The sequence below is a fragment of the Saccopteryx bilineata genome, chromosome 4, assembly GCF_036850765.1.
Source record: "Saccopteryx bilineata isolate mSacBil1 chromosome 4, mSacBil1_pri_phased_curated, whole genome shotgun sequence".
NCBI classification, from domain to species: Eukaryota; Metazoa; Chordata; class Mammalia; order Chiroptera; family Emballonuridae; genus Saccopteryx; species Saccopteryx bilineata.
In genome coordinates, this window is record NC_089493.1 from 25,070,494 (window position 1) to 25,096,689 (window position 26,196).

The 26,196-nt window shown below is 57.4% G+C and overlaps 2 protein-coding genes across 8 annotated transcripts in view; one reads left to right on the forward strand and one right to left on the reverse strand.

Annotated features, from left to right (window-relative positions):
• ANGEL1 (angel homolog 1) overlaps positions 1–3,535 on the forward strand; it is a 31,557-nt gene extending 28,022 nt beyond the window's left edge. The window contains exon 10 of the mRNA XM_066273648.1: positions 585–3,535. Within this exon, the coding sequence (XP_066129745.1) occupies positions 585–745 (161 nt within the window). The 3' untranslated portion in view covers positions 746–3,535. The remainder of the gene's footprint in view (positions 1–584) is intronic.
• A 2,451-nt stretch (positions 3,536–5,986) lies between these two features.
• Positions 5,987–26,196, reverse strand: VASH1 (vasohibin 1). Of its 7 annotated transcripts, none has more exons than XM_066272241.1 (9): positions 25,480–26,196; positions 25,105–25,167; positions 24,522–24,900; positions 18,869–18,957; positions 17,538–17,594; positions 15,794–15,868; positions 13,572–13,953; positions 10,883–10,995; positions 5,987–10,024 (listed from the first exon to the last, which is right to left on the reverse strand). In XM_066272241.1, the coding sequence occupies exons 3-9, from the start codon at positions 24,816–24,818 to the stop codon at positions 9,952–9,954; spliced, it is 1,086 nt and encodes a 361-aa protein (XP_066128338.1). In that variant the 5' UTR covers positions 24,819–24,900; positions 25,105–25,167; positions 25,480–26,196; the 3' UTR covers positions 5,987–9,951. The 7 variants fall into 7 exon arrangements, with proteins under 7 accessions (XP_066128338.1, XP_066128337.1, XP_066128331.1 ...); XM_066272240.1 differs by having other exon boundaries at positions 25,105–25,172; XM_066272234.1 differs by lacking the exon at positions 25,105–25,167 and having other exon boundaries at positions 24,522–24,850.

Consider the following 26,196-nt stretch of genomic DNA (forward strand, 5'->3'; position numbering starts at 1 on the left):
ACCTGCCTGGCACTGGTCATCCTTGTCATACTTCCCTTCAGCGCCCGTCTGCCTTCTCTGCTTACCCTCGCAGTATCAGGGAGAGGTGGGCAGCACAAGCTCTCTCCGGGCCTATTTTGGAAGTAAAAATAGAGCACTAGGAGGCCACTGGGTTTGTTCAGTGGCAGCTGGTTAATGAGGAACCTCGTTGGTTAGGGACCCTGCTGCTGTCCTCTCACCTCACATTGGTGCTCACAGCGCAGCAGTCTGTCAGCCCCATGTCTGTTTGTTTAAAGCAGGTCTTTTAAAATGTTTAGATTGACTGCCTATGTTTAAAAATCAGATTTTTTATAGAAAATCTGGGTTTCCAGTTTACCACGGGCAATCAGGAGAGCTTGTAATGGTAGGCCAGTCATATGCTCTGTTTTGCCTCAGCCTCCTGGACCCACCCGGCTTCACTCACTGAGACATCATGAGTGTCTGGGGAGGGGAGGTCTCACTAGAGGCAGCAGGAGGAGCTGGGGGGTACCAGGGGTGCAGCCTCCACAAGGCACCAGCCATGTAGCGTGCCTGCCTTACTCACTGGCTTCCGCTTTGTGCCCCAGGTCGCGGGCCATGTCCAGATGGAACTCTCAAGCTCCTGGGCCGTCTCTCCCTCCTCTCTGAACAGATTCTCTGGGCTGCCAATGGCCTACCCAACCCCTTCTGCTCTTCAGACCACCTCTGCCTGCTGGCCAGCTTCGGGATGGAAGTGACTGGCCCGTGACGGGGCCCCTGGGGAAGAGAGCTTCTCTCCCAGAGCTCGCTGGGTCGGAGACTGCATATATCCCATGCTTCTGGAAACTTGGATCCAAGACACTTACAGCCCCTGCCTTCCCCTCCTGTTCCCTTGTCCCCTGCTCCCGTGGTGGATGTTCTCTGGCCTGCTGAGGTTCTGCCTGTGGTCCCTCCCCCGCCCCAGCCTCTTCCTGGTCCTGTGCCACATACTTGGTGGCCCTGGGAGAGGTGGGAGGAGGGTGCCCCCTCCCTTCCATGTATCCAGCGCTCCCCCTTGATTTTTAATTACCAGGGTTGTAGGAGCTATTGATCTCATTGGTTATTTGCTTTCAGGCCATTTCTTGTGGTACCTTCTGACTGACCTTTTCCTTGCCTTCACAACCTCTGGGCCCAGCCCTCTTGCCAGGCACACACATGTGACATGTGTGTAGTATGTGTATACATCGTCTTGAGGTGGGACTGTTCTGCGCGGCCATGCCTGCCTCTGACCAGCCCACTTTCCACACTGGGGCTACGGCCCATGGGCGGGGTGGAGCATGACCGGGGTCTGTGTTGCCAGGCAGCAGGACGGCACGGCCTTCTCCTTCTCTCCTCTGTGTTTCATCAGGTGTTCATCCTGCCAGCCAGGGCACCCTCATTATCTGAGCTCTCCGAGCAGTGAATTGGGGCATGCACTCCTGCCCCCAAGGCCTCTGAGCCTCTGGCCCGCAGCTGCCCACAGGCCCCCCACAGGCCCCCCACAGGCCCGAATGCTTTCTCTAGGGCATGGCCCTTCCCCCAGGCTGCCCTGAGGAGGGCAAACCTTGTGTGGGATCAGTGGGCGGGTGAGTGGTTTGAGGTTTAAAACTCTTTAAGGGTGAGGGACAAGAACCTTCAGGAAACAATTCCCTCACTGGACTCTGTAGCCGCAGAACTGGGCACGTGGGAGGCCAGGAGGGGGAACGGTCAGGCCGGCTCTGCAGCTGCCTCAGCTGGGGCTCGGGACCTCAGGGACTCTCGTTCTCCTCCCGTCGCTCTACGGTGGCTGCCTCCCTCATTCCCTCCATCTTCTCCCTAGGAAAGCCTGCTAGTTAGCTCAGGCCTTGCCTGCCCAGCAGAAAGGTAGCCTTGGGCAGAGGTGCTTGAGGTGTTGCTCAGACCAGCAAGGCCTGGGTTGCTGTTTCTCTGCCCCACTCTCCCGGCACAGGGGTACCGTGGCCCGTTCAGGGGGCTTCCAGGCCCACACATGCCGCCTGCATGCCTTAATCTTTTGTTGCTGCGTGTGGCCTCGGTGCTGCTGGGCCAGTGCTCCTCACATCCCTAGCTCAGAGGAGCTGCCGGCCCTGGCAGATGCGACTTGCTGTAGCCCCACTTGGCCTCCAGAACGAGACAGGATAGCTGAGAAGCTGGAGGTAGGGACATTTAGCCGGGGCTTAATGGTCTCTTCCTTTTTTTTGAAAGCCAAAGACCTAGCTTGAATTCCTCTACTGGGTTTGTGGTTATAAACTTTCCACATCTGGGTCCTGGGAAATTTATCAGTGCGTGTGTATTTGTAAACAGTTTCCTGGGTACTGGGCACGTGCCTGTCTGAGCCCCAGGCCTGTCTGTCCATACCCCACTGTTCACTGTTTGTCTCCCCGGGCACCTCCTGAGATGGCTTCAGGTCAGTGCCCCCTTCTTTTCTAAGACTATGGCCCATCACTGTGCTCTGCCAGGAGGTGCAGTTTAAAAACCGCTGACGATGGCAGAGGGTAGGTAGCCCCATGGGTAATCTTTTTATTTTCTTGTTTGTTTCTGTTTTGGAAATGAAATGGGAGTTTTAAGTGGTTAAATTCCCTTTTCCAAATAAAGGTTTACTGCCCCGCCCCCATTGTTGGTTATTTTATTAGGCTCCTGCAGGGCACAGGGGAGAGAAGGCCTGGAGGAGGTGGGCGGAGGGGAAGGGGCTGATCCTGGGTGGCGTCTCAAGTCCTGAATCAAGACCAGAGACAAGGACTGGAATCCCCCTCCGATCACTGAGGTAGAGCCCCACTGTTCTGGGCCTGGGTGAAGCCCCCGCCCGACTGCTGTTGGGGTAGCTCTCTTCTCCACCCTCCAGCTAGAGGAGCATAGCTCTTTCCGCTGCTTTTGTTCTTGCTCCGTCTGTTGCTCTGGCATGGCCCCTACCCTCACCCCGTCCACGCTGCACTTCAGGAGGGTCTGTATGGCAAGTGGGACGAGAAGGGTTTTCCTGATCAAAGCTACAGCTGCGTGAGGCACAGTGTGTGCAGCAGATGCTTCTTGTTGAGCGTCTATTTCTGATAATCTCCTCTGCATTCTGGAGCCAGAGCTGAGTTGCGCGCTGAGTGTCTATTTCTGATAATCTCTGCACTCTGGAGCCAGAGCTGAGCTGCGGGCTGAGCATCTATTTCTGATCATCTCTTCTGCACTCTGGAGCCAGAGCTGAGCTGCGGGCCATCTGCTGCTAGAGGGCTTCTCTCCCTTCCTGGGCCTCCCTGCCTGGCACTTTTATCTTCCTCCAGCCTCCCTAAGCAGCAAGTCCTGAAACCAGGGGCGTGTTCCGCCTTCCCGGAACAGAATCCCAGACACCCACCACACTTAGAAGCAGCCTCTGAGAATCTGAGGTACTGAGAGCTGCCCGGGTGCTTCTGTTGACCCTCTGAGTGGGACTCGGTGGACGGGAAACAGCCTGGGATTAGGACTATCACTGGCCATCTTGGCTGGTCCCTTGGTGACTGTGGCTCCATTAATATTTGTGTTTCAGTTTACATATTGATGAATTGGAAATTAAAATATAATCTTTGCCATTTGCGAGGGATTTTCAGATCTTTAATTGCATTGTCCAGGCCTTGGTAAGCAAGGGGGATGCTAAGAATCCTAGAGTATTCATGGGAGTTGAGGGTGGGTGGTTCTCCCAGCCAGGCTGGACGACTGGCCCGTGGACCAGGAATTACGTCCCAGCTCCTAAGCTCCTAGCTGCCCGAGTCACATGGCACATGTACAGCCAGCACCTGATCACCGGTTTCCACTGTGAGAAGATGACAGCACTGTGGTGGGCAGTTCAGGGGCCCATATGTTACCTTTGCATCTGATGGAACAGAAATCCCAAGGAAGGAAATTGAGAATGTCCTTTGTTTTATTTCTGGCCACCCCAAGCTCCTCAGAACACAGCCTTTCCAGTAGGAGACTGGTTATTTTACAGGGCAGACGCTTGGCCTGGGGGAAGGGAAACCACCAACCAGGCTGCTACTGGTTTCTTTTTCTTTTTAAATTGTTCCGTTTTTCTCTCCCAATTCTCGCCCTGGTGTAGCTACTAGACTGTTTGTTTTGATTGGTTATATAATGCAAAGTGTGACTTCTCTCCTCCAGGTGTCGGGAGGGACCCACTTCTTGTAGTGTGCACCAGGGGCCAGAGCTGACCGCAGCCCTGCTCTTCTAGACTCCCTGGTGCACCTCCTCTGTTTCCCCTCCTGAGCAAATGTGCAAGACAAAACTGTTCCGGGCGAGGCCAGCCGCGTGAGAGCTTCCGGGTGCAGGCTCGCTGGGGTTAGGGGAATGGAAACAAAGTGTCTGGATGGGCGCTCTGTCTTCTGCCCCATTCCTACTCAGTTCCTGTGCCCCGAAGGCCTGAGACCTCACCCGGCGGTGGAGAGGGGTCTCTACACTTCAGTTCTTGGAGGTTTTGTCTTTCCCGCTACCGAGTCCTTTCCGGCTGCAGGTGTGAGAGAGGGCAGGTTCCCAAGTGGGCTGGCTTCAGAGAGCTGCCCTTCCCCCCGCCTGCCAGGCCTCAGCAGCACGTCCCCGCATCCCGTGGCAAACACTGAGGATTGCCAGGCGGCCTGCATCTGGCCAGTCTTTGGTCTGACTGGCACTGCCTGTCTTCACCGCCCTCCACATACTGGCCAAGATGTCAGTCCAGGCAGATGGGGTGGCAGAGCTTCAACCTCCTCCTGTTCAGGGCTCAGAGAAGTGCTCCCTGCATCCAAAGGTCCAACCCAACCCAAATTAGTCACATGTCTAAGTTACGCAGGCGCATGCTGTGAGCCCGAAAGAAACAGGGCAGCAGGAAATATAACCTCCAGCAAGTGGGGCTCTGCTCCTCCTGGAGTCCACCATGACATCTACGAAAGTGGCCACGCCTGTCCACCATGAGCCTGCTTGACTCCTGACAGATTGTTACCTGACTCTTAGCCAGCTCTCAATTGCAGGAGAGCAGCCCAGAGGCCCCGTGAGTCTGATCATACCGAAGCCCCGCTTGAGGCCCTTTACTTGGTATTTTAGCTGGATTTGAATGTAAGTTATAACATTGCCTTTGTGTAAAGGTATATAATCCTAGTTAGTCCCAAATTCTGGTTACCTTTACTGGAAGGCCCTTTTTGGTATCAGCCTGGATTGAAATGAGTCCAGAAGTAACATAACTGCCTGTTTCACGGGGAGAGTCCGAGCCACATGGGGGCGCTAGCACATGGGCTCTCCTCTCCCCACCTGCGGCGACTCGCCACCACACCAGAGGAGGGAATCTTGCTATGCTAAACTGCACTTCTAGTTAGGCCTTTGTGGGGACTGGCTGAGATAAGTAGGAACTCTCCTATCTCCTCTTAGGTTTTATTCTCAAGCTGAATGAAAGGAGAGTGGAAGAGGGGAGGGAGGGTTCAAGGTGAAAAATGCTTCAGGGTCTAAAAGACATTTCTGTGCAAGCTGTGTGCAACCGTTTGGGCTTATATAAAAGCATGGGACGGGGCCCAGAGCCAGGGGGACAGGTAGTAGAAGGGACCAGACGTGCCTTCCAAAGCTGGGGCTTTACCTACTACACATTCCACACTGGTGACTGAGGAGAAGGGACTTCAGATCCGTTGCTATGGTTTCCTGAAATGACCTCACCTCCCAGGAGGACATTCTCCCTTCCTCCTCTGTTCCGGGTGGACTGCTGGGGATTGGGATAGGAAGAGCAGGGCTCTGGGATGTATTGCATCTGGGAGCAGAGTCAGCCTCCCTGCGGGACCACGCTGGCTGTGGGAGGGAGGATTCTGGGCTCGTTTACAGCCAGCGGGAAAGACTCCCAGATTAGGATTAACAAGAGCTGGGTGGCTGCAGCAGGCTGGGTGACAGACTGGGAACCAGGAGTTTCAGCATGACTGCGGGCGCTGAGGGGTTTCCTCTCGGCTGTTTCGGGCGCCCCTGGCCTCTGGTCAGGTTCTTTCCAGACAGCAGGGCCGCAGTCCCAGAGGAAAGGAGACGAGGCTGTGCCGTGGTTTCCTCCCAGCCCGTGCAGCCGGAGCCGGGAGACTTTATTGGGGGGGGGGGGGGGAGTGAGAACAGGAATGAGACGAAGTGTAAAAGTGGAAGGGGAGGCGCAACACTGGTATGAGAAGAGGAACAGAATCTTCTAGCACAACACGCAGCCCAACACAAACTCCAGGGCGGGGCGGCCGCCATCACCAGGCCTGGGGCAAGCACCCCCGCTTCTTCTCTCGTCAGATTTGAAGAAAAAGGGAAACCTGGGGCTCTGGAGCACTGAGATGGGGTGATGGGGGACAATACTGATGGCCCTGCAGCTAGCACCACGGGGGCCCTGCCTGGCCTGGGGCAGCCGTCCCCACTCCAACCCCATACTCCTCTGGAGGACCTCCCTGCCCTCCATGCCGGAGTCTCCCTGGGAACGAGGGAAGTGGGATGTCGACACAGCAGATCTGACACAGAATGCGATCAATGAGCCGGCCCAGCTCTCACTGCCCTGCGCCTGCTCCGGGGCCAGAGGGCGGCGGGGAGCTGCTGCAGCTAAGCCAGGAAACCACCCGGACAGGAGGCCCAGGCGCACACAGGCTCTGGGCAGGCTGCTGGCTGGACGGAGACCTACCCCAGAGCCAGGAAGTCAAGTCCCAGCTGGAAGGAGGGGGGTGAGACGACAGGACCCCAAGCAGGCATGCCCCGCTCTGAGCTCTCTGCTCCTCAGAACCCTGGCCCTAGGCCTCACCATCACGCCCCCGGCTGGGGCTACTGCTCTCCCCACTCGGCCAGGCCCAGGAAGGGTGGGCTGGCTGGTGTGATGGGTGAAGGTGATCATGTGCTGAGGCTGTGGAGGGAGAGAGCTGGCAGGTGGGTAGGTGGTGGGCAGGCTCTCTAAACCCAGTTTCCTGGCACTGAGGAGCCAGGCTTTGGGGGGCAGTCTCCCCCCACAACTGACCCCCCTCACCTGACCTCCCTGGACCCTCCTCAGCCAGCAGCCAGCACCTCTGGGCGCAGAAGAGCCCATGCGAGGCGCTGGAAAGCAGTCCTGAGTCAGGAGGAGGCAGGCCCCTGTCCCTCACAGGAAGTGAGATGAGGTGACACTGAAGGTGGTGATGGTGACTAAGGCCCCGAAGTCCCTGCCTCTGCCTCCCCAGAAGCTCTGCAGCCAGGCCAGCCCCAGGGAGCAGAGCCTGTGTAAACATGCCGGAGGGGAGGAGGGGTTGCTACATATGAGAAACAGTTAAAAATAAATTAAAAAGCACCTCTATATCCTGTAGTGGGCTCCACAGGCCCAAGGTCTCAGCTAGGAGAGGGGTGCCCAGGGATTAGCTTGGGGTGATCAGCTCCCTCCCTCTCAGACAGCAATGGGGCAGGGACTTCATTCTGCTTCCTCCTCCCCAGAGGGCTCTGTGGGAAGAGCCTGTGGGTTGGAGCATCCTTCTTGGCTCCTGTATCCTGTATCCTGTATCGGGAGCCGCTCCCATTCCCTGAGCCAAGCTCCCAGCTCCCTCTCACATCTCTTCCCCTCAGACCCTGTGGTCCACTGGGGCATCCGGGGCCACTTCCTGCTGATGAGTGGCCTGCACAAGGCACTCACATCCAGGCCCAGGCACGGCCTCATTTTCACCCCGATACCTCCCCAAAGCGAGCCACCTCTGCCTCAGGTGAATATGGCAACACTGGGACCACTCCTGGAAACCTGGGATGGGTTGGTGAGTCAGGGGTCATCCTGGTCCTTGATGGCTCTGACTGAGGTGCAGATTAAATAAGGCCCGGGGACCAGTGACCCATGAGAGACCCACCAGACTGACCAGCTGGCCTCCCTGCTGGGTCTGACTGGCTAAGAGCTGCTGATATGAAGAGCTGCCAGCACCTGCTGCCTTCCCTGACCAGTGCTCGGACACCTGCCTCCCTCCCCTCCCTGCCCCTTTCTTTGCTTCCTGGGCTCCAGCCCCACAGGGCAGGCTGAGAACTGCACTCTACTGCACTCCACCCTCTGCTGACACAGCACTCACAGGGCTCTCAGGGGTGTCTCCGGTCTGCAAGGAGAGTGAAAGGACGGACATGGGCTGGCCGCCCGCTGTGGAGGCCTCAGCCCGAGGCCCTGCCCTGGCCCAGCCCGCCCTGGGAAGCCTGGAGCTGCCAGACTTCCCACCTCACAGCACGTCAGTGGACTTCTCCCCAGCACTGGCTGCACATCAGATTACAAATAGGCCTTCTCTCTCGTGTTGGTTTTTAAAAAATTTCCTGACCTGATTGCCAACATTTAAAAATCAAGGTATTTCACATAAAAATTCAGAATTCTGACCTCTGAAAAAATCAGAAAATCTGGCAATGCAAGGCCTGCACTCAGAAAAGCTGAGTGGCAGTGGCTGCTTTAATGGGGTATATGCCCTCTTTAGTTTGCCACAGTCTCCACCCAGCCCTGCAGTCCTCCTTGTCACTTGCCAGGACCTATAAGGCATTGAGTTTGCACCTCTAGTTCTGAACCTCCCTTTTCCAGGCTCCCAGCTCCTCTGCAGCCTTACTGATAGCTGCCCCTGGCTGACTCCTAGCCTCTCAGTAAAAAGAAACCTAAAGGGTCCTCCCATCCAGCTACTTTTCCATAACCTGAACCCTCTCAACAGCTTCCTGACAAGTAGCCATCTAGTCATTGCTTGATTACCTCCAACAATAGGGAACTTACTACTCCCTAAGACAGCTTGACTCTAAACTCCCCCTATATCCTTTTCTCACTTACACACCCAGCTCTCAGGCTCTGCCCCTCCTGGGGGCCACACTGCAACCTTGCCCTGCACCTCCTTGTTGCTGGAACCTGCAGAAGCCTTCCCCCAGCCCCCACAGCCTCTTTCCACAACCTCTCCCCTGCCCACCAGTTCCCTCATGCCAGACAGAAGGCTGTGCAGACGCAGGCTGTTCAGGTTCCTCCCTGACAACAGGCCTCATCATTCCTGGGACCCCAAAAAACTAAACAGACTGCTAAATGAAGGGAGGTAGGCCTGGGGCACAAGCATTCTAGTCAGGTCTTCATTTCCCCAGCAAGAGCTGGGGTAATAAAATGGGGGAGTAGCAGTGCCCACCACCGGGACCGCTAGGGGCCGGCCCCGGGCCTGTGTGTGCCACCCTGTCCCCAGCCACAGATTCTGGACCCCAGCTCTGCCCAATGCTCACAATTACAGAGCCCAGTGCAAGTCCGATCCTCAGCAAAGCCCAGCTCCCTGCAGGGAGACCCAGCTTCAGCGGCAGAGCTGGGCTGAGCGAGAGGGGATGAAACTCCTCCCCCAGTGGTTGTCCCCTGGGCTCTCTCCACAGCCTCCCAGCAGGGGGCATGCCCGCAGGCAGTGTCAGTCCACAGGGCACAATCTGTCCATGGGGCTGCAAGGGTATGACGGCTCTCCTGGGCATGGACTCCCGCACTTGGAGGAGATGTCACCTATGTCAAGCTCCTGATGGGCCACACTGGCCTCTCCCAGGATGCTTCCTACCCTGCTTCCTTTGCCCTGTGTCATGATGCTGCCAGGGCAGGCGGAAGTGGAGGAACACCTCCACCACCCCCTTGCCATCCTGCCACAGGCCTAGTGGGCTGGCAGACTCTCCACAGATGGGATGGACCCAAACCCCAGAGAGTGCCAGGGGCAGGGGCACCAGCAGGGCCAGTGACCCCTCCTCATCCGGCCCCATGGCGGTCAGCTCTCCTAAGCGCTGGCCTGCTAGCCACTGGCAGATCCATTACATAAGATACCAAATACCGTAAACTTTAGTTGTCAAGTTAAAAACTCCGAATAAAATACTATTGCCTCTCCGCCCAAAGTTAGGAGGCTTGGCCCAGCGGGAAGGGCGGCAGCTTGGTGGCTGGGCTGGGGCACAGTCTTCCTGCTACCTCTCACCTGCCCCATCACCAGCCCCGCCTTTCCCACGGGCCAGGCTGGCTCTGGCAGGTGACCCTGGCCCCCAGGAGTGGGTGAGGCTGCGGTGCTGCCAACCGCCTCACACTCGGATCTGGTACCCGTTGAGGTCTGGCATGGCTTTGGGGTCCGGAGGCTTCTTCTCACCCGAAGGCCTGCAGGGAGGAGAGAACAGAGAAGGGAGGAGAGTGAGCGGGGGTGCTGGGGGTGAGGTGGGGGGTAGCTGCCCTGGTGCCTCCCCCACCTCCATTCCTCAAGGCGCCCCAAATGCAGCTGTGCAGCCTGCGGAAGGAAGGGTGTTTCCGGAATCCTGGCCTGCCTGTGCTGTCCTGAGTGCAGTCCCTCTCTCTCCTGCAGGCTCCTGCTCTTGCCAGGGGTCAGCTGGCCTGTACAAGGGACCCTGTTCTCTACAGAGTTGTCCTGGATCAAAGTGAACGGTGCAGGATATTGGAGGTCTGCGTGGTGTCCCTGAATCATACCAGAGAGGTGGCTCCTGGATGACAATGATATTGAAAGCAAGGACCAGACCAACAGGTAGGAGACGAATCGGAGGTGGTAGCCCGGTGTTTCAACGGGATGTTTCTGCCATGTAGACAGAGGCAAAGCCACGGGCTTGCAGGCGCAGAGGTTACGTCCTAAGCTGTCTGGGCTGCCATCTGAGGTTCACACACACTGTCCTCAGCAGTGTTCCTGGGAGAAGCTCTGTCAGGCAGGGGCCCAACCCTGCTCCTCTGCCGCCCACATATGAAGCCTCAGGAGTCTGTAGGGACCTCTTGCCTGGCACCAGGGTAACCCATGGGCCAGTGAGCGTTGCTTTCTGCGAGGATATGGGACTGCTTTGCTGCTGGGAGGTGTCAGCACATAAACACACAGTCTCAAGTCACCTCCCTCCAGTGGGGGCAAAAGAGAACACTGGGAATGAAAAGAGTGGGCTTAAAAAGGGGGGGGGACTAGAAGATGAGCAGAAAGGAAAGAGGCTTTCCCTGGCCCCCCAGGTTCGCTTCATCACTTGCCTCCTTTCGCTGCGGCTGTTCCTGCGGTGGGGGCTGGACTGGCCCCGCTGCGGGGAGGACACGTCCTTCTTCCGGTCCTTGGTGGGGGAGGGCGGGCCGGCCCCTTTGCCAATCTTGGTGGGGAGGAAGAAACAAAGACTCACTCCGGGCTGCCCCTGAGCCTGTCCTGCTCTGCAGGAGCCACAAGCCCCGAGGCAGCACCGGCCAGGACCCAGGGAGCTCCAGCAACTGCTGGTCCTGCGTCCTGTCGCCAGGTCTCTCCAAACCTGGTCTCCTGGCACTAATGCGCCAGGCCAGAAGCTCCTCAGCAGGACTGCTCAGTCCCAGCTGGGCCCTAAAATAGTACGGATGTGGGGGCTTTTGTGATACGGTAAGGGGCCCTCGAGAAAAGGGCCCATGCCAGGCAGAGGTGCCAGCTAGGCAAGCAGCCCATGTCTGAGCTTCGGGCTGGGGTCCTACCAGCCCCAAGGTGTTGGTTATTTTCAGCCAATCAGAAACTCAGACCGGTAGCTATTAAGAAACAATAGAGAAAAGCAAATGAACGACCCTATATGCAGCACAGTCTGCTTGATCTGAATTTGAAAACGTGAGGCACAGCAAGGGGGTGCTGGAGAGGGGCAAATAATACGGGGAGTCCTTAGTACCAAACAGACTGGGAATCAGAGCACAAAGACTAGGTAACTCTGGTTCCAACTCGAGGTCCAACCTGTTCGGTGGAGAGGCACAACACTCTGGTACCAGGAGCCAGGGAGCTGGGCGACCCGTGTGCAGAGGGGAAGAGGGTGGCCCTGGCAGTGGCAGGAGCCAGGGAGCCGGGCGACCCATGCGCAGAGGGGAAGAGGGTGGCCCTGGCAGTGGCAGGAGCCAGGGAGCTGGGCGACCCGTGCGCAGAGGGGAGGAGGGTGCCCTTGGCAGTGGCAGGAGCCAGGGAGCCGGGCGACCCGTGCGCAGAGGGGAAGAGGGTGGCCCTGGCAGTGGCAGAAGCCAGGGAGCTGGGCGACCCGTGCGCAGAGTGGAAGAGGGTGGCCCCTGGCAGTGGCAGGAGCCAGGGAGCTGGGCGACCCGTGCGCAGAGTGGAGGAGGGTGGCCCCTGGCAGTGGCAGGTCACCTCCTCAGACAGGGCCTAGGGTCCGGCAGGGCAGGGACTCTCAGGGCAAGGCTGTGGGGAGCATCAGAGCATGTGCAAGTGCCGAGGTCATGGTGTTGGCACCAGGCTGCCAGGAAGGACCGAGTCATAGCACATCAGTGACTGAGACCCCAGGGGAGGTGCCAAGTCCAGAGGACCTAGGGCGAGGCCAAGGTTGTGCCCACTGTAAAGCCGGGGTGGGGGGGCAAACCCCACAACAGTTCAGCTGGCCTGGTGGGGGGACAGCAGCCTCTGCCCTTCCTGCTCACAGGGGTGGGAAAGAGGGAGAAGAACTATCTCATCGTCTTCCCATGGTCTGACTTCCTTCCCTTTTCTGACTTCCTCTTAGTCCTTTATTGGGGGTGGGGTGGGCTTAGGGGTCAAGAGAGTCAGGATACACACAGGAAGTGACGAAGGCTACTTGTACCCAACCCCACCATGCCCTCCAGACAGGCCATGACTTCCCACCAATGGATCTGTATTCACAGCTCTCTGCCCGCCCCCTGGAGTGTGGCACCCCTGCCCTCTCCCCAAACCCAGCTCGCTTCCTGCCTCCTTCTGGAGCCTGCCCATCTGAGGGGACTGTCTCAACCACAGTGACCTCTGAGCAAAGGCACTGTTGAAACTACCCGCCCACCATCTCCTCTACCACCTCTGCTGGGTGGCGGTGGGGGTGGGGCAGGGAGCAGGGTGGTGGCGCTCCGTGTATGAGTGTCCCACCAGGAAGCGGGCACTCCCCCCCCAGGGCATCCGTGTATGAGTGTCCCACCAGGAAGCGGGCACCCCCCCAGGGCATCCGTGTATGAGTGTCCCCCCAGGAAGCGGGCACTCCCCCCCCAGGGCATCCGTGTATGAGTGTCCCCCCAGGAAGTGGGCACTCCCCCCTAGGGCATCCGTGTATGAGTGTCCCACCAGGAAGCGGGCACTCCCCTCCAGGGCATCCGTGTATGAGTGTCCCCCCAGGAAGCGGGCACTCCCCCCCCAGGGCATCCGTGTATGAGTGTCCCACCAGGAAGCGGGCACTCCCCCCCCAGGGCATCCGTGTATGAGTGTCCCACCAGGAAGCGGGCACTCCCCCCCAGGGCATCCGTGTATGAGTGTCCCCCCAGGAAGCGGGCACTCCCCCCCAGGGCATCCGTGTATGAGTGTCCCACCAGGAAGCGGGCACTCCCCCCCCAGGGCATCCGTGTATGAGTGTCCCACCAGGAAGCGGGCACTCCCCCCCCAGGGCGCTCCGTGTATGAGTGTCCCCCCAGGAAGCGGGCACTCCCCCCCCAGGGTATCCGTGTATGAGTGTCCCCCCAGGAAGCGGGCACTCCCCCCCCAGGGCATCCGTGTATGAGTGTCCCCCCAGGAAGCGGGCACTCCCCCCCCAGGGCATCCATGTATGAGTGTCCCACCAGGAAGCGGGCACTCCCCCCCCAGGGCATCCGTGTATGAGTGTCCCACCAGGAAGCGGGCACTCCCCCCCCCAGGGCATCCGTGTATGTGTCCCACCAGGAAGCGGGCACCCCCCCCAGGGCAGAGGCCTTTTGCTCAGGGGCAGAGCCAGCGCCCCCTGACCTTGAGCCGCATGTCGCGGGCGTGCCGCTCCAGCTCCTTGCGGAAGTCCTCGCGGCCCAGCCCGTCCACGTCCAGGACGGAGTGCTTCCACTCGATCTGCTCCACGCTGTGCGGGTCGTGGGACACGCACTGGCCCAGCTTCACCTTCTTTAGCACGTGCCAGCAGCGGCCGTAGGCGGCCTCGAAGTCCAGCACGAGCTCGCTGAGCGTGCGGAAGGCCGGCGGCTTGTACATCAGGTCCTCCCGCCGGCTCATGCCCAGCGCCCCGTAGCGGCCCCCGCAGTTCACCCCCAGCACGATGTGGCGGAAGTAGTTCCCTGAGAAGTAGCTCTTGAAGCTGATGGGGAAGCGCTCCAGGGTGGGCATGCTGTTGGTGAGGTAACTGGCCATGTCAGCCCAGCTAAGGAACCAGCCAGGGCCAGCACATGGGGGCAGGACAGGGGCTGGACGCCCCCCACCCCAGGGGACAGCCTGTGTGAGGGGTCTCTGGTCCCCTGACACCATGCCTTGCTCACCGCTATATCCTGCTGTCTAGCCTTGAGCCTGGCATACAGTAGGTGCTCAATAAACGGGATCTCTAGGGGCAGGGCTCTCAGTGTCATCACAACATAATAGCTAATAGTGAGTCCTTCTCTCCAAACTGCAGGGCTCTCCAAAGTCCTTGTGGCTGAAGGAGCAGGTGAGAAGCCTGCCAGCACCCCCACTTCTCCCTCTCTGCTTCCTTCCCTCTGTCCCACACACATCCCCTCACCCCTACTTGCTCTCTGACATGTTCTCACATTGTCTTCTCTCTCACAAGTCCATCTCCTCACGGAGGCACAGACAAGTCTGTTCTTCCCTACCCCCTCCCCACATACACACACTTACTGCCCACCGCCCTGCAAAGAAAACCAAGTGCAAGCTCCCAAGGCCTAGGAGCCAACACTGCCTGGCCCAGCAGCTCACGCCAACCTCTTCCCTTCCTCGCTCCACTAGCTCAACCTCTCTGTCCACCTGACCAGGCAAGCCCAGGGTTTTGAACCGGCGACCTCAGCATTTCCAGGTCGACGCTTTATCCACTGCGCCACCACAGGTCAGGCTTCTCTGTCCACCTGGATGTCCCCCCAAGGACCTTCTGCACTAGCTTTACCCAGAGGGCTGCTCTCTGCCAGCCGTTGGCTCCTCCTAATGCCATAGGCTGGGCCATCATCACTGACCCCCCACCCTTTTTTTCCAAGTGAGAGGAGGGGAGATAGGGAGACAGACTTCTGCATGCGCCATGACTAGGATCCACCCGGCAAACCCTGTCTGGGGCTGATGCTCAGCCCATCTGGGGCCATGCTCGCAATCAAGCTATTTTTAGCACTTGAGGCAGAGGCTCCACAGAGCCATCCTCAGCACCTGGGCTGATGCATTCAAATCAATCGAGCCACAATTGTGGGCAGGGGAAGAGAGAGAGAGAGAGAGAGAGAAAGAGAGAGAGATAAGAGGAGGGAGAGAGAAGGAGAGAAGCAGATGGTCACTTCTCCTGTGTGTCCTGAATGGGAATCGAACCCGGGACTTCCACATGCCGGGCTGACACTCTACCACTGAGCCAACCAGCTAGGGCCTGACCTCCCTTTCTAAAGTAGAGTCTGCTTTACTCTATTTCCCCTAGGGCACACTCACCACAACCTGTGGGACTGGCACTAGGCACTACCATTGTCCCCTTTTGCAGAGGATGAGGCCAAGGCTGAGATGTTAGGGAACTTGCTAGGAGTCACAGAGCAAGTAGGTAGCAGAATTAGGATTCAAGACACCAAAGTCTATGCTCTTAGTCAATGCAATCCTTACTGAGCCTGACTCCTTGCAAGTGACTGAGGACACAGGGGTGAGCAAGGCACAGGCTCAGAGTGCAGAGGAGAAGGCCCAGGAACAAACTCTGTGGCGACCATGTACGCAGCAACTAAGGGACACTGGGGAGGCCCTCTGCCCTGTTTTATTCCTGCCCACAAGCCACCAGGTAACCCATGAAAGGCTCCTGAGAGGACTTGCTCCTAAGTGGACCAGCTTCCACGTTGGCAACCAAGGCATGGGGCACTGAGACCTCCTCAGGCCCGGTCACTGTGGAGCCCAGTTCATGACTGCTGGGAGAGAGGTGGGAGGGCCCTGCAGCCCGTTCAGCCCTCCGTACAGGAGGAAGTTGGAGCCCGAGGGCCTGAGCTTGTGCCTACCCTGCCTCTCCCAGGGCTAAAGAAGGATACATTCCCAGGATCACGGCTTCCAGGCATTTGATTGGCAGAGCCTCTTTGGTCATTTCCTTGGCCAAGTCCATCAGCCTGAAGGGCAGGGAGGCAGAGACATGAGGACAGAACCTCTGGCCATTTCCAGTGGGGTAGGGTCAAGAGGAGGGTGGACAAGAAATTCCAGAACAGAGAGCCACCCTCCTTTCCAAGCTGTCCAGACTCAGGTCCGGCACCTCCCTCCCCTCCCCCATGTCCATCCTGAGCCAGGGAGGGTGGGAGAAGAGGCAGCCACTGAAGATAAGGAAGGACCCGTCCCCTTCCCTCCTTTCACTTCCTCCTCCCACCCCAGGCTCCTGCTCCTAGGACCGCTGGATGTGGGGAGCATGAATGGAGGCCATGCAGTCACCAGCAGTTCTTCGACAGCCCCTGGGCGGGGGGCCTTCTGCAACGGTGGTGTGGGGCAGTGGGAAAGAGTGCCTGGCTGCTGGGAACCTTGGCATTGATCTTGTCCCGTCTGGAGCACAGCGGACAGCCCTGATCCAAGCATGGCATCTCCAAAGGGCTTGTAATTGTTTGCAACTGCTCCCCCACAGCTGACCTATTGCCTGGGTCCTGGACACGGCATTTCAGGGAGTTAGCCCAGTGACTCCCCAGCCTGCTGCTGAACTCGGAATTCAGGCCACGCTAAGACCGCCTGTTCCTGAGGCCTGGTCCTCCCTCCTCACTGAATGCTGCCTCCAGGTCTAGGATTGCAACCTGGCCACTGGCTGGGCCCCGGAGGGTGCTGGACCCCTCCGTCCCCCTGAGGCTAGAGCTCGGCCTCCGCTCACGGCAGCCACAGGACAAGAACAGAGCTGTTAGGGTGAAGGAGGCTAGATTCCACCCAGGAGCTTGGGGAGGGAGTAATTAAGTAATTTAGCTAATAAACCATTTACTGTATTTTCACAAGAAAGTGAATATGGACAGATTATGTGTGGAGCAGGACGTAAATTCATATTATTTTTTAAAACATAGGGTTTTAAGCCTATGGACAGCTTTGGCTGAGCCCCCAGACCCAGTGAGGAAGTGGCATTTAGTTCTCACTCTCCTCTGCCCTCGAGGCTTCTGCGGGGCTTGTCCAGCCAAGGGTCCGCACCCAGCCAAGGGTCCACACACTGGATGGCGGGTTAGGAGGTGAGAGACAGCGGGGTCCCTGTTGCTCAGACACCGGGCTGTGTACTTAATAACCAGAAGAGAGTCCAGGAAGGCAAACGGGGTGACACACTGGTTCCCTGAAATGAAGAGAGCTCTCTCCAGCTAGGCCCACCTCCCATTTAAAAGAAAAATGTATGTGTGTGTGTGTGTGTGTGTGTGTGTGTGTGTATATATAAACCATATATATATATATATATATATATATATATATATATATATATATATATATATATATGGTTTATATACAGACTTCTACGTGGGACCACACTCTGTCACTACTGAGCAAGCTGGGGCTGCCTGTCACTCTCCCAGCTCAGCATGGATGTTGGGGTTCCCTTTCCATCAGAGGAGCCCTGCTGCTCGTGTGGGCAGAGCTCCCTCCCTGCGGCCTCCTGGGGCCCCTGAGCTGTGCAGCGGAGGGGAAGTGTCAGGGCAGTGGGACGTTGTCCTGCCAGCGTGTTCCCTGGGAGAGGCTCCGCCTGCCTCCCAAGCTTCCATGCAAACGTGGCCCCCACCGAGGAGCACAGCCCCACCATGGTGCAGAGGGACAGGGCACACCCACACTTACCCTGTGAGGGGTCTGCTCTTCTTAATCTCGAAGAACTGGGTCCCTGTGTGATTGTACCTGCGGTGCTGGTTCAGGGCTTGCTGGCTCGGTCTGGAAGAGGCGTGCCCCACCCCTCCCCCCACCCCTCCCCCAGACCCTAGGGCCCAGCGCTCCCGGCGGGGGGGAGGGGTGCGAGTGGGTAAGAACCCCATAAAGTACTTCCCAGAGGCCCCGGGGAGGGTGCCAGAGGAATGACTGGGGTGGGGAGAAGGGCACAGAATGTGGCTTCTCCTTCCCTACACGGACGCTCTGTCCTTCTCTCTTCTCTCTGGCTGCCACCCTGCTCTCCCTGGTCTTCTCTCCCAGGAAGGGCGCTGCTGAGCAGGCAGCGGGGCAGCCAGGCCCGGAAAGTGGCTGCGCTCTAGACAGCGCTCCGCAGCACTTGCATTTTCCCGCCAGCTGAGGAGCAGCATGAACCGAGAGGAGAAGGCTGGGGTGTGGCGTCCTGCGTGCCCAGACTGAGGGGTGCCGCTCCTGAGCCAACCTCCTCCCCCTTCAAGGCCGAAATTCCCCACCAGCCAAGGGCAGGCGGGATAGAAGTTTCAGTGATCAGCCTGGCTTTTCTCCTGCTCAGGACCTGGGCCTTCCGTTTCTGCCTTATAGCAGCGGGGAGGGCTGGGGAGGGAACCCAGGACATACAGGGTCCTTCCGTTTCTGCCTACTGCAGCTGGGAGGGCTGGGGAGGGAACCCAGGACACACAGGGCAGAGAGCAGAGGGTGCCAGGCCAGAGCAGGGACACTGTGGGCTCGGGCTCAGGGGGCCCAGCTCTTCCATGCTGGGCAACTGGCCCCCTACCAGGGAAGAAACAGGCAAAGAACTGGAAGAACATTCCAAGATGTGGAAGTTACTTCCTGGGCATAAAATGCTTTTTCTCCTCTATCGGCTCCCCACCCCCGACTCCCGCTGCCTTTAAAACTACTAGTTCTTAAACTTCCTCCTGGGGAACATCCCCTGTCTCCTGTGGGCTGGATGGAAAGCAGAGGGTGTCCGGGCTGATGAACCTAGACTTGGCCACCCACCAGCAGGTTACCCAGGAGACGTCTGCTCCATCACACAGAGGAGAAGGAGGCAGGTGGCAGAGAGTGGGTCTGGTGGTCATCACAGTCCCTCCCATACCAAGGGGGGCTCAGGCTGGGCTTGCACAACTCCAGGGGCGTGGAGATGCCACGTGAACAGTGGCCCTGGAGTTGGAGTAATACCTTTCCAGCCCAGTCCGAAAACAAGCCCCACTCAGCCTCTGGGTCAGCACCCCAGCCAGACGGCAGCCGTGACCCGGGACCTGGGAGGATACTGCAGCTCCCTGATGTAGCGCTGTACGGCCTCCAGGCGCTCGGGGACGGGTGTGGAGGGCTGGAACGTAGGCACGGTCGGTATGGGAATCTAGGGAGAGAGAAAGGGCTGTAGTCACAGAGGAAGGCTCGCCCTGGAGCTTGCAGCCCACCACATCCCACAGGGCCTCCTGGCTTCTCTCCTACCCTGCGTCCCTCTCCTTGGCAACCCTTCACGGAGCCTCCAGTCAGGCCTCCGGCACTCCACAGCATTCCTAAGTTGGAGCTTATGTTGATGTTCCAATTTCGTGTTTCTTTAATAATTTTAGAAAAACACAGGTTGACTCACTGACTGCTGCTTTGAATTTTTAAATAGTCATTAACTTTAAAGCTTAAGAAGAACGTCAATTTTGTGGTTAAGTTCATTTGGCTGTAGGGAGCATTCTGGTTCCAGCCCTGAATGAAAACTGGTCTACCTGGTGTCCCGTCGTCCTAGGGACCCGGCCTGGGCTGGGGGAGCACTCCAGCCAGAGACCAACATGCCCCCAGCAGATGTCATCCACCCCCTTGTGGCACACTGCCCAGGCCTTCCAGTTCCACCTGAGCTGGAGGAAGTTAGAGGTGACAGGCCAGAAGGACATGTTTTGGGGCAGGTCTTACTGTGTGGGGGGGTCATGGAGGCACAGGAGCCCTGATTCCCCTTCAAAGCTTCCCTTCCCTGCCAGCTCCACAGGAGAGACGTCCCAGTGTCCAGCCCAGGAAGGGGGAAATGAGGGCGTCGGGCTGGCACCTCTTGGTGGCTGGGAACTGGCGGGCGTGGGAATTAGGTCAGAAGCTGCAGACCCCGGAGGCTGTCCCCTCTACCACCAGGCAGTCTCCAGGAAAAGGTGTCACCATGATGGTGTGGGTCCTTGGGTCCCAGGCCCCCTTCTGGCCAGAGGAGCCCAGATCCTTGTCAGTTTGGCTATAACAAGTCAGCAAGCCAAAGAGGCCTAGAGAAGCATCAGCTAGGGTCCTCTGGGTCTACAGAACAGACTTGTTTGGGTAGGAGAGCCAGATTTCCAGGAGCAAGCCCCATTCCTCTGGGCTCCCCCTTGGCTACCAGCCCTGCCAGCTGTGAGGTGACCTCAGGCCCCTCACACAGAGAGGTCCCGCCTCTTTCCCCAAGCCCCCCACCCGCACCCCACGGAGCCGACCCAGCAGGCTGGGTCTGTTGTGAGTCACAGTCTGCTGGGCAGAGGGGTGTTTGAAGGGAAGGGGAAAAGCAGGAGCCCCCTGGGAACCGGAGGTGGGGCTGGGATGGGGGAGGCTTTCCCTGTCGTGAGATGCTGAGCCCACCAGGCGCAGCCTTCTAAATGTGGCGGCAGTGGCTGGGGCTCTGACTCCGAGGGAAGGGGCGCAGAGGTCACTGCGCACTCCCGTCTGGGGTGCTGCTGATGGCCAGGGGCACCAGACAGACACTTACTCACGCTCCCCACCTCGCTGGTCCCCGCCTCCCTGTCTGGGCAGTCCCCAGGCTGACACCTCTGTCTGGAAGGAGCTATTTCCCCTTTCATATCACACAGCTGCCCAAACTGGTGTCACCACTTACAGTCACCAGGGGGATAAAAGTCCCAGGATAGGGGAGGTGGGCGGGGAGTTCCCTGTTCCTGCCTGACCGCTCTGTGCAAATGGGCCCCAGAACTCTCCAAGAGCCTGGCTTGACCTCCCTGTGTCAGGATATGGGGGAGGGGGGATTACTTCACGCTTTACTGTGAACAGCACCTGAGCGCCTCTGGTGGAAGGCCCCTGAGAGGCCACCTCCACTTCTCAGGTGAGGGCACCCAGTGATTTCCAGGAGCTTTGGCTACAGACTACAGATGCCTCCTCCCCTGAGACACTCCAACAAGGAGAGAATTGAGTGCAGTCCCAGGGTCCCTTGCCTAAGCTCACCCCAGCCCTGGGCCAGCGCCGCACAGCACCCATGAAGATAACCCCTGCCATCCGGAGGATCCAGGCACTGGCTGCTCTAGAAGGAAATGAGTCCAAAGAGTGAAAAGAGACCTGAGATTCCCAAGCAGTACCACAGAGGCCACCATCACTGGGGCTAAGCTGGAAGGAGCTATCTGGCCAGCTGCGAGACTCAGGCTAACTCATCTCAACCATTGCAGACAGTGCAGACACCATTCTTCCGAATGTTCATAAAAGTACTCTCTTAGAAACAAACAAGCAAATATCTATACCTCCAACTGGCCAGGCCCACTTTAGGACTGGTAGCCTGGATTTGCCCTGACCCCCACCTCCAAACCAGGAGCCCGGAAATGCATTATCACTGTCAAGGGTCAGGGTACAGTAGGTGTGAGTGATATTGACTTGCCAGATCTCTTTCGGGGAAAACTCCACTCCCAAGGCTAAGAGTTACCCTGCTGCAGGAACGCCTGAAGTCCTGAGTTCTATTCGGTCATTCTCCCTGGTGAAGTCTGGTTCAGTCCAGCACAATAGGGAGGCTTGGGGGAGGGAGGGCAGCCCGCAGCTGAGTGTGTGGACAAGAAACAGGACAGCTTCGAGGTTGACAGAGGGGCTCCAGACCATCACTGTCCAAATCCCAGCCCTGTCGTCTGCCATCAAGCCCCTTCATGTCTCTGTGTCTCAGACGCCTTGTTGGTAAAAGGAGCACCATAATAGAACCTCATAGCATCAATGAGACACTCACGTCCAGGCCTTAGAACGGGGTCAGGCACACAGCAAAGCTCAGCTCTGCTCATGGTCACTAGAACTACAGTGCGTGCCAAAGCTCCTGGTCGGCGCATGCTGACACAATGTTCAAATTAGTATTTTGTACATTGTGGCCGGAGCCACAGTCAGAAGACCTTCAGCAGTTGGGACTGGGATGAGTGGCCACTGAACTTATAAAGGTGGTGGCCACTAGGAACATCAAGGCAAGATTCTTATGAAGACACACAAACTGTACCCGAAGCTAGGCCCCTTTCAGAAGCAGCTCCCTTCAACGTCCTCGTGCCACTGTTTTAAAGGACATTTCCCCAAAGCGCCCGTGGGGGGCTGCATCCTCAGTCCTCACCCCATTTGCTGGGTATGAATTACATGCTCACCTGTTTCACATGCTTTTACTTCATCAATTCTTCCCAACATCCTTGGAAATGGATATTGCTATTATCCCCATTTTACAGCTGAGAAAACTGAGGCACAAGGAGCCATCATGGGAGAACCAGGATTTTAACATGGCGGATCTGACTGCAGAGCTCTCTTTTTATCACACTACATAGCAGGGACCCCAGACTCAACCACCAGCAGGGAGCCACAGGCCGGGAGCCACCACTCGGGTAACACAGGGAGAAGGCAGGCTGGGAGTGAGTGGTGGAGACTGCAGCCAACAGGGGGCAGAGCCACTCCTCAGCTCCCGCTGCCACTGCCATGTGTGATCACAGATTCTCTGTGCCCCGATCTTCTCATTTTCTGAAAAGAGGCCAAAAATCTGGATCTTCATGTGAAATCTCCCAATTTAAAATTTTGGCTTCTATGGTCTTCTAAAACATTGTGCTGTCCCAACAAAACACCTCTCGGGCCCACCATGGTGTGAACTCTGCGGAGAATGCCTCTGTGCCAAAGGCATGAGCACCCGGGGACGGTCCAGTCTAGTGGTCAGTCCATTGCTGCTGGGGCTCTGCGATCCAACCACTGACGCCTGTCAGACTCGGGCTGCTTCTACTCTGCACCAAGGTCAAGGGGGAACCCCACACACACACAGGGCCGGGTTTTCTATTTGCGAGGCTTTCTCCTGTGGTTTGAGGAGGAGAAGTTTTGAATTTTCCCAATCTTCTCACAAAATTCCTTCGACACTACCATACTTCTGTCAGTCATGACACACACTGCTCTGCAGACAGCGCCTTCAACCCTTTATTGACATCTTTCCCACGCGTGAAGGTTGAGAATGACAAGATGACGTTATAGACTAGTCGCTAGTAAACTCACTGATTTTTTTTTCTCTTACTCTCCAGGAGAACCATTCACATTCTTCTATAGTCTGGTTTAGACATAAGCAAGGTGGCTGGAGAGATGTCTGCTAACCACCAACGTGTTCATGCAAAGAAGCTGTGGGAGACGTGGGTAGCTCTGGCCTCCTTGGCATGAATGCTCTGGGTGAAATCTAGCCTCCCTTCCTGAAGGAGCATGTGCAAAAGGAAATGAACGTCCAATAACCACTACTGGTTTGAGGCTTGAGTTTGTCAAGTGCTTTAACACATAGCCTCTCATTTAATCTTCACAATCAACCCCATATGACAGATGAGAAAACTATGGCTCAAACAAGTTCAAGGTAACTGCTTAAGGTCAAATGCTAAGGTGAGCAATCTGGAGCCAATGATCATATCCTTTGACTCAATAGTTTCTCTTCTAGGAGTTTCTCCCAAGGAAATAACCAGAGATGGACCCCCAAATTTACATAAAAAAATGTTCACCATAGTGTTCCAAGAATATATTCATTGGAAAAAACATGTCCATAGTGGATTAGCTAGGTAAATTCTAAGTCAGCAAAAGGGAATTGCATAGCCCTTCATAACTAACCCACATTTGACTTCCTCTGGAAATGTTAGGCAGGTGCTCAAACTTCAACCTCTGAATTCCCTTTCCCCAAAAGACAATTTCTCATAGCTTTACTAATAACTGGGTAAAAACAAAACAGAGCGCTGGTCTAGTTCACTTTGACTGCCACGCTCCCAGCCCCTTTCCTTCTCACCTGAGCAGCAGGACTAAGCACTGGATTCTGACCTCTGTCCAAAGGGCTTTCCTTTGGGTATTTCAGGCCTCTGCATTTGGCAGAGTGCTTCTTTAGTTAACCACCAATGTTAGAGGAGGAAAAAAAAGCAGGCATGTATTCCACATAGTACTGTACAGCCCAGAAAGTCTCAAGCCCCCTCTCATGGAGCAAACACATTTAAGTGCCTGTTCCGCGCCAGGCACGCTGGAGGCCTTTTGGAAAGACAAAGATGAATGAGACACGGCCTCAGCCTTCACCGGTGACACAATTGAAGACAGCCATCATGGAGGAGTTCCAGCCGTGCACCAAAACCCTATTTAACTTACCCCTTTCCAGAGTACCTCTTCTAACTGGTTCAATCTAGTATCTAGCAAAGCAAATGACCTGGAACCTGAAAATTGGGGATTGGGTCCCAGCTCTACCACTTACTGGTTATAGAACCCTGAGTTTCGACTTGAGTTTTCCTATTTCCCATCTGGAAAATGAGTCCTCGGACTGCACTTCACAAAGCTGCTGGGGAATTCAGTGAGATAATGCATGAAAATATTTTTTCAACATATAAAGCCCTGTAGCCTCCTTAGTCATTCATTATCTCTCTGCCTACAGTTTTCTGGCTTAGCAAGTAAGATGTCAAGCCACAGTACTGTACTTGTTAATCTGCTGCCCTGCCCACAAAACATGGGCATTTCAAAAGAGTGGAAGGAGGGCCTCCCGGACACAGACCGTGTGGACCTCACAGAACAACCTCAATTGCAGTTGGGAGAAAGTTCTTCTGGACAGGTACAACCAGTCTGTACTTTTAAAATCTTACCATGCCAGGGGTCACCTACCCCACCGAGGAAAGTGTAGCTTTGCTCTCCCAACCTCGAGATCGTGAACCCGAGATATCCCCACCTCGCCCCCAATACACACAAACAGCTCACCTTGGGCAGGTCCGTGGCCCCACGGATTCGCTGGGCCACCTTCTCTCCATCCGGGTGGATCTTGGCCACGTGCTTCCACATCCTTTCCCAAGTGGCCTCGTCCACAGGGAGCCCACCCCGGTTGACAAAGAAGGGGACACCTCCATCTCTCAAGTCCTCTTCCCCTTCTTCCTCTGGCTCATCATCTCTCTGGGCTGAGGCCCCTTCGCTGGTCTGCAAACGCCTGACCCCAGAGGAGGCAGCAGCTGCTGTAGTGGGGGCGGGACTGCCCCCGACCACCTTCTTCCCTCCTGGCATCCCCAAATCCTTGACGTGGGCAGAAGGATGTACTGGGAGGCAGGAAAAATAGGTGGCTCACAGGAGGCCTCCCACACACAAGCTGCAAAGATAACACATGGCCAAACAGAGTGCAAGGCGCCTTTAAGAAACCAGGGTGTGGCTCTCGTACAATAAAATACTACTCATTAAGAGGGGAAAAAAATCAGTGCTTCAACGTGAAATGGAGCGGGTGCAGGGCGTTGGGGGTCCGGGATCAGCCTTAGAGGCCTTGTACTGTTTGAAAAACGGGATAAAGAGTACACACCCCAACTTCGCAGCCTTCAGAAAGCATCCCCATTTGACAGTGAGAACAATGACTGGCAGGAGTCTGGGCTAGCAAAGAGAAAAACCGGGGGGAAACTGAGGCCAGGCAGCTCAAACCTGCGGTCACAGAGAGGGTCAAGGCACAGGTGCACACGGTGACTGGGCTCGTCTGGCCCTGGTTTTGGAGAGACAAATTCCTCTACAAAACACCGCACACTCACACCTGCGCACATTCCGGGGTTGGGGCGAAAGGGCAGGGTGGGGGACGAGGCGACATCAGGCCGTATCAACTCCAAACCAGGACCCCCCCCGCCCGACCCGGGGCAGCGAGGGGACACGATTTTTCACCGCGACCAGTCCGGGCGCCAAGACTCACAGCTGGCGGGGCGCGCGGAGGGAGCACGCGCCGACGCGCACATTCCACGCCTGCAGCCAACTCCCCGCACAAAGTGGGCTTTGTTTCTGCTCTCTGTCCCCTCGCTCCCGGGAAGCTGAAGCGGAGCCCCCAGGAGGGGGAGGGCGCGGCGCGGAGACGCAAGGCTCCGCGGGTCCCCGACCGGCCGCGTCTCAGCAGGCAGAGAGCGGGCGCCTGGCGCGGCGCTGCACCAGCCGCGCCATCGCGGGGTGCGGGTCTCGCTCCGGGCCCCGGGGCTCAGCGGGGTCGCCTCGTGCGGCGCGCAGAGGCCAGGCTGAGGCCACCCAGCGGCGGACTCCGGCTGCGGGGTCGCCGCCCCGGACTGGCTGCAGCATGAGCGGTGGCGCGGCCGGGGCGGCCGAAGGATGCTCCGCCGCTTTCCGCTCGGGCTCCTGCGGCCCCGGCTAAGCGGGTAGAGGCGGGATCGGCGGGGCGGGGTGAGGAGGGCAAGTCGGCGGCTCGCGCAGCCCGGGCCCGCGGATGGAGCTGGACGGCAGTGATAAAGCCTCGGCGAGCACGAGCTGCTCTAGTCTCCGGAGAGCAGCCCGCAGATCGCGAGTTGCACGCGCAGGTCGCAGCTCCGCGACAAGGCAAAGCTGGGGCCGCCGCCGTCCCTGTCGCCCCAGGGCCCCGCGGCAGCTGGCCGCGTCCCCTGCCCTCCCGCCGCCCACCCGGCCG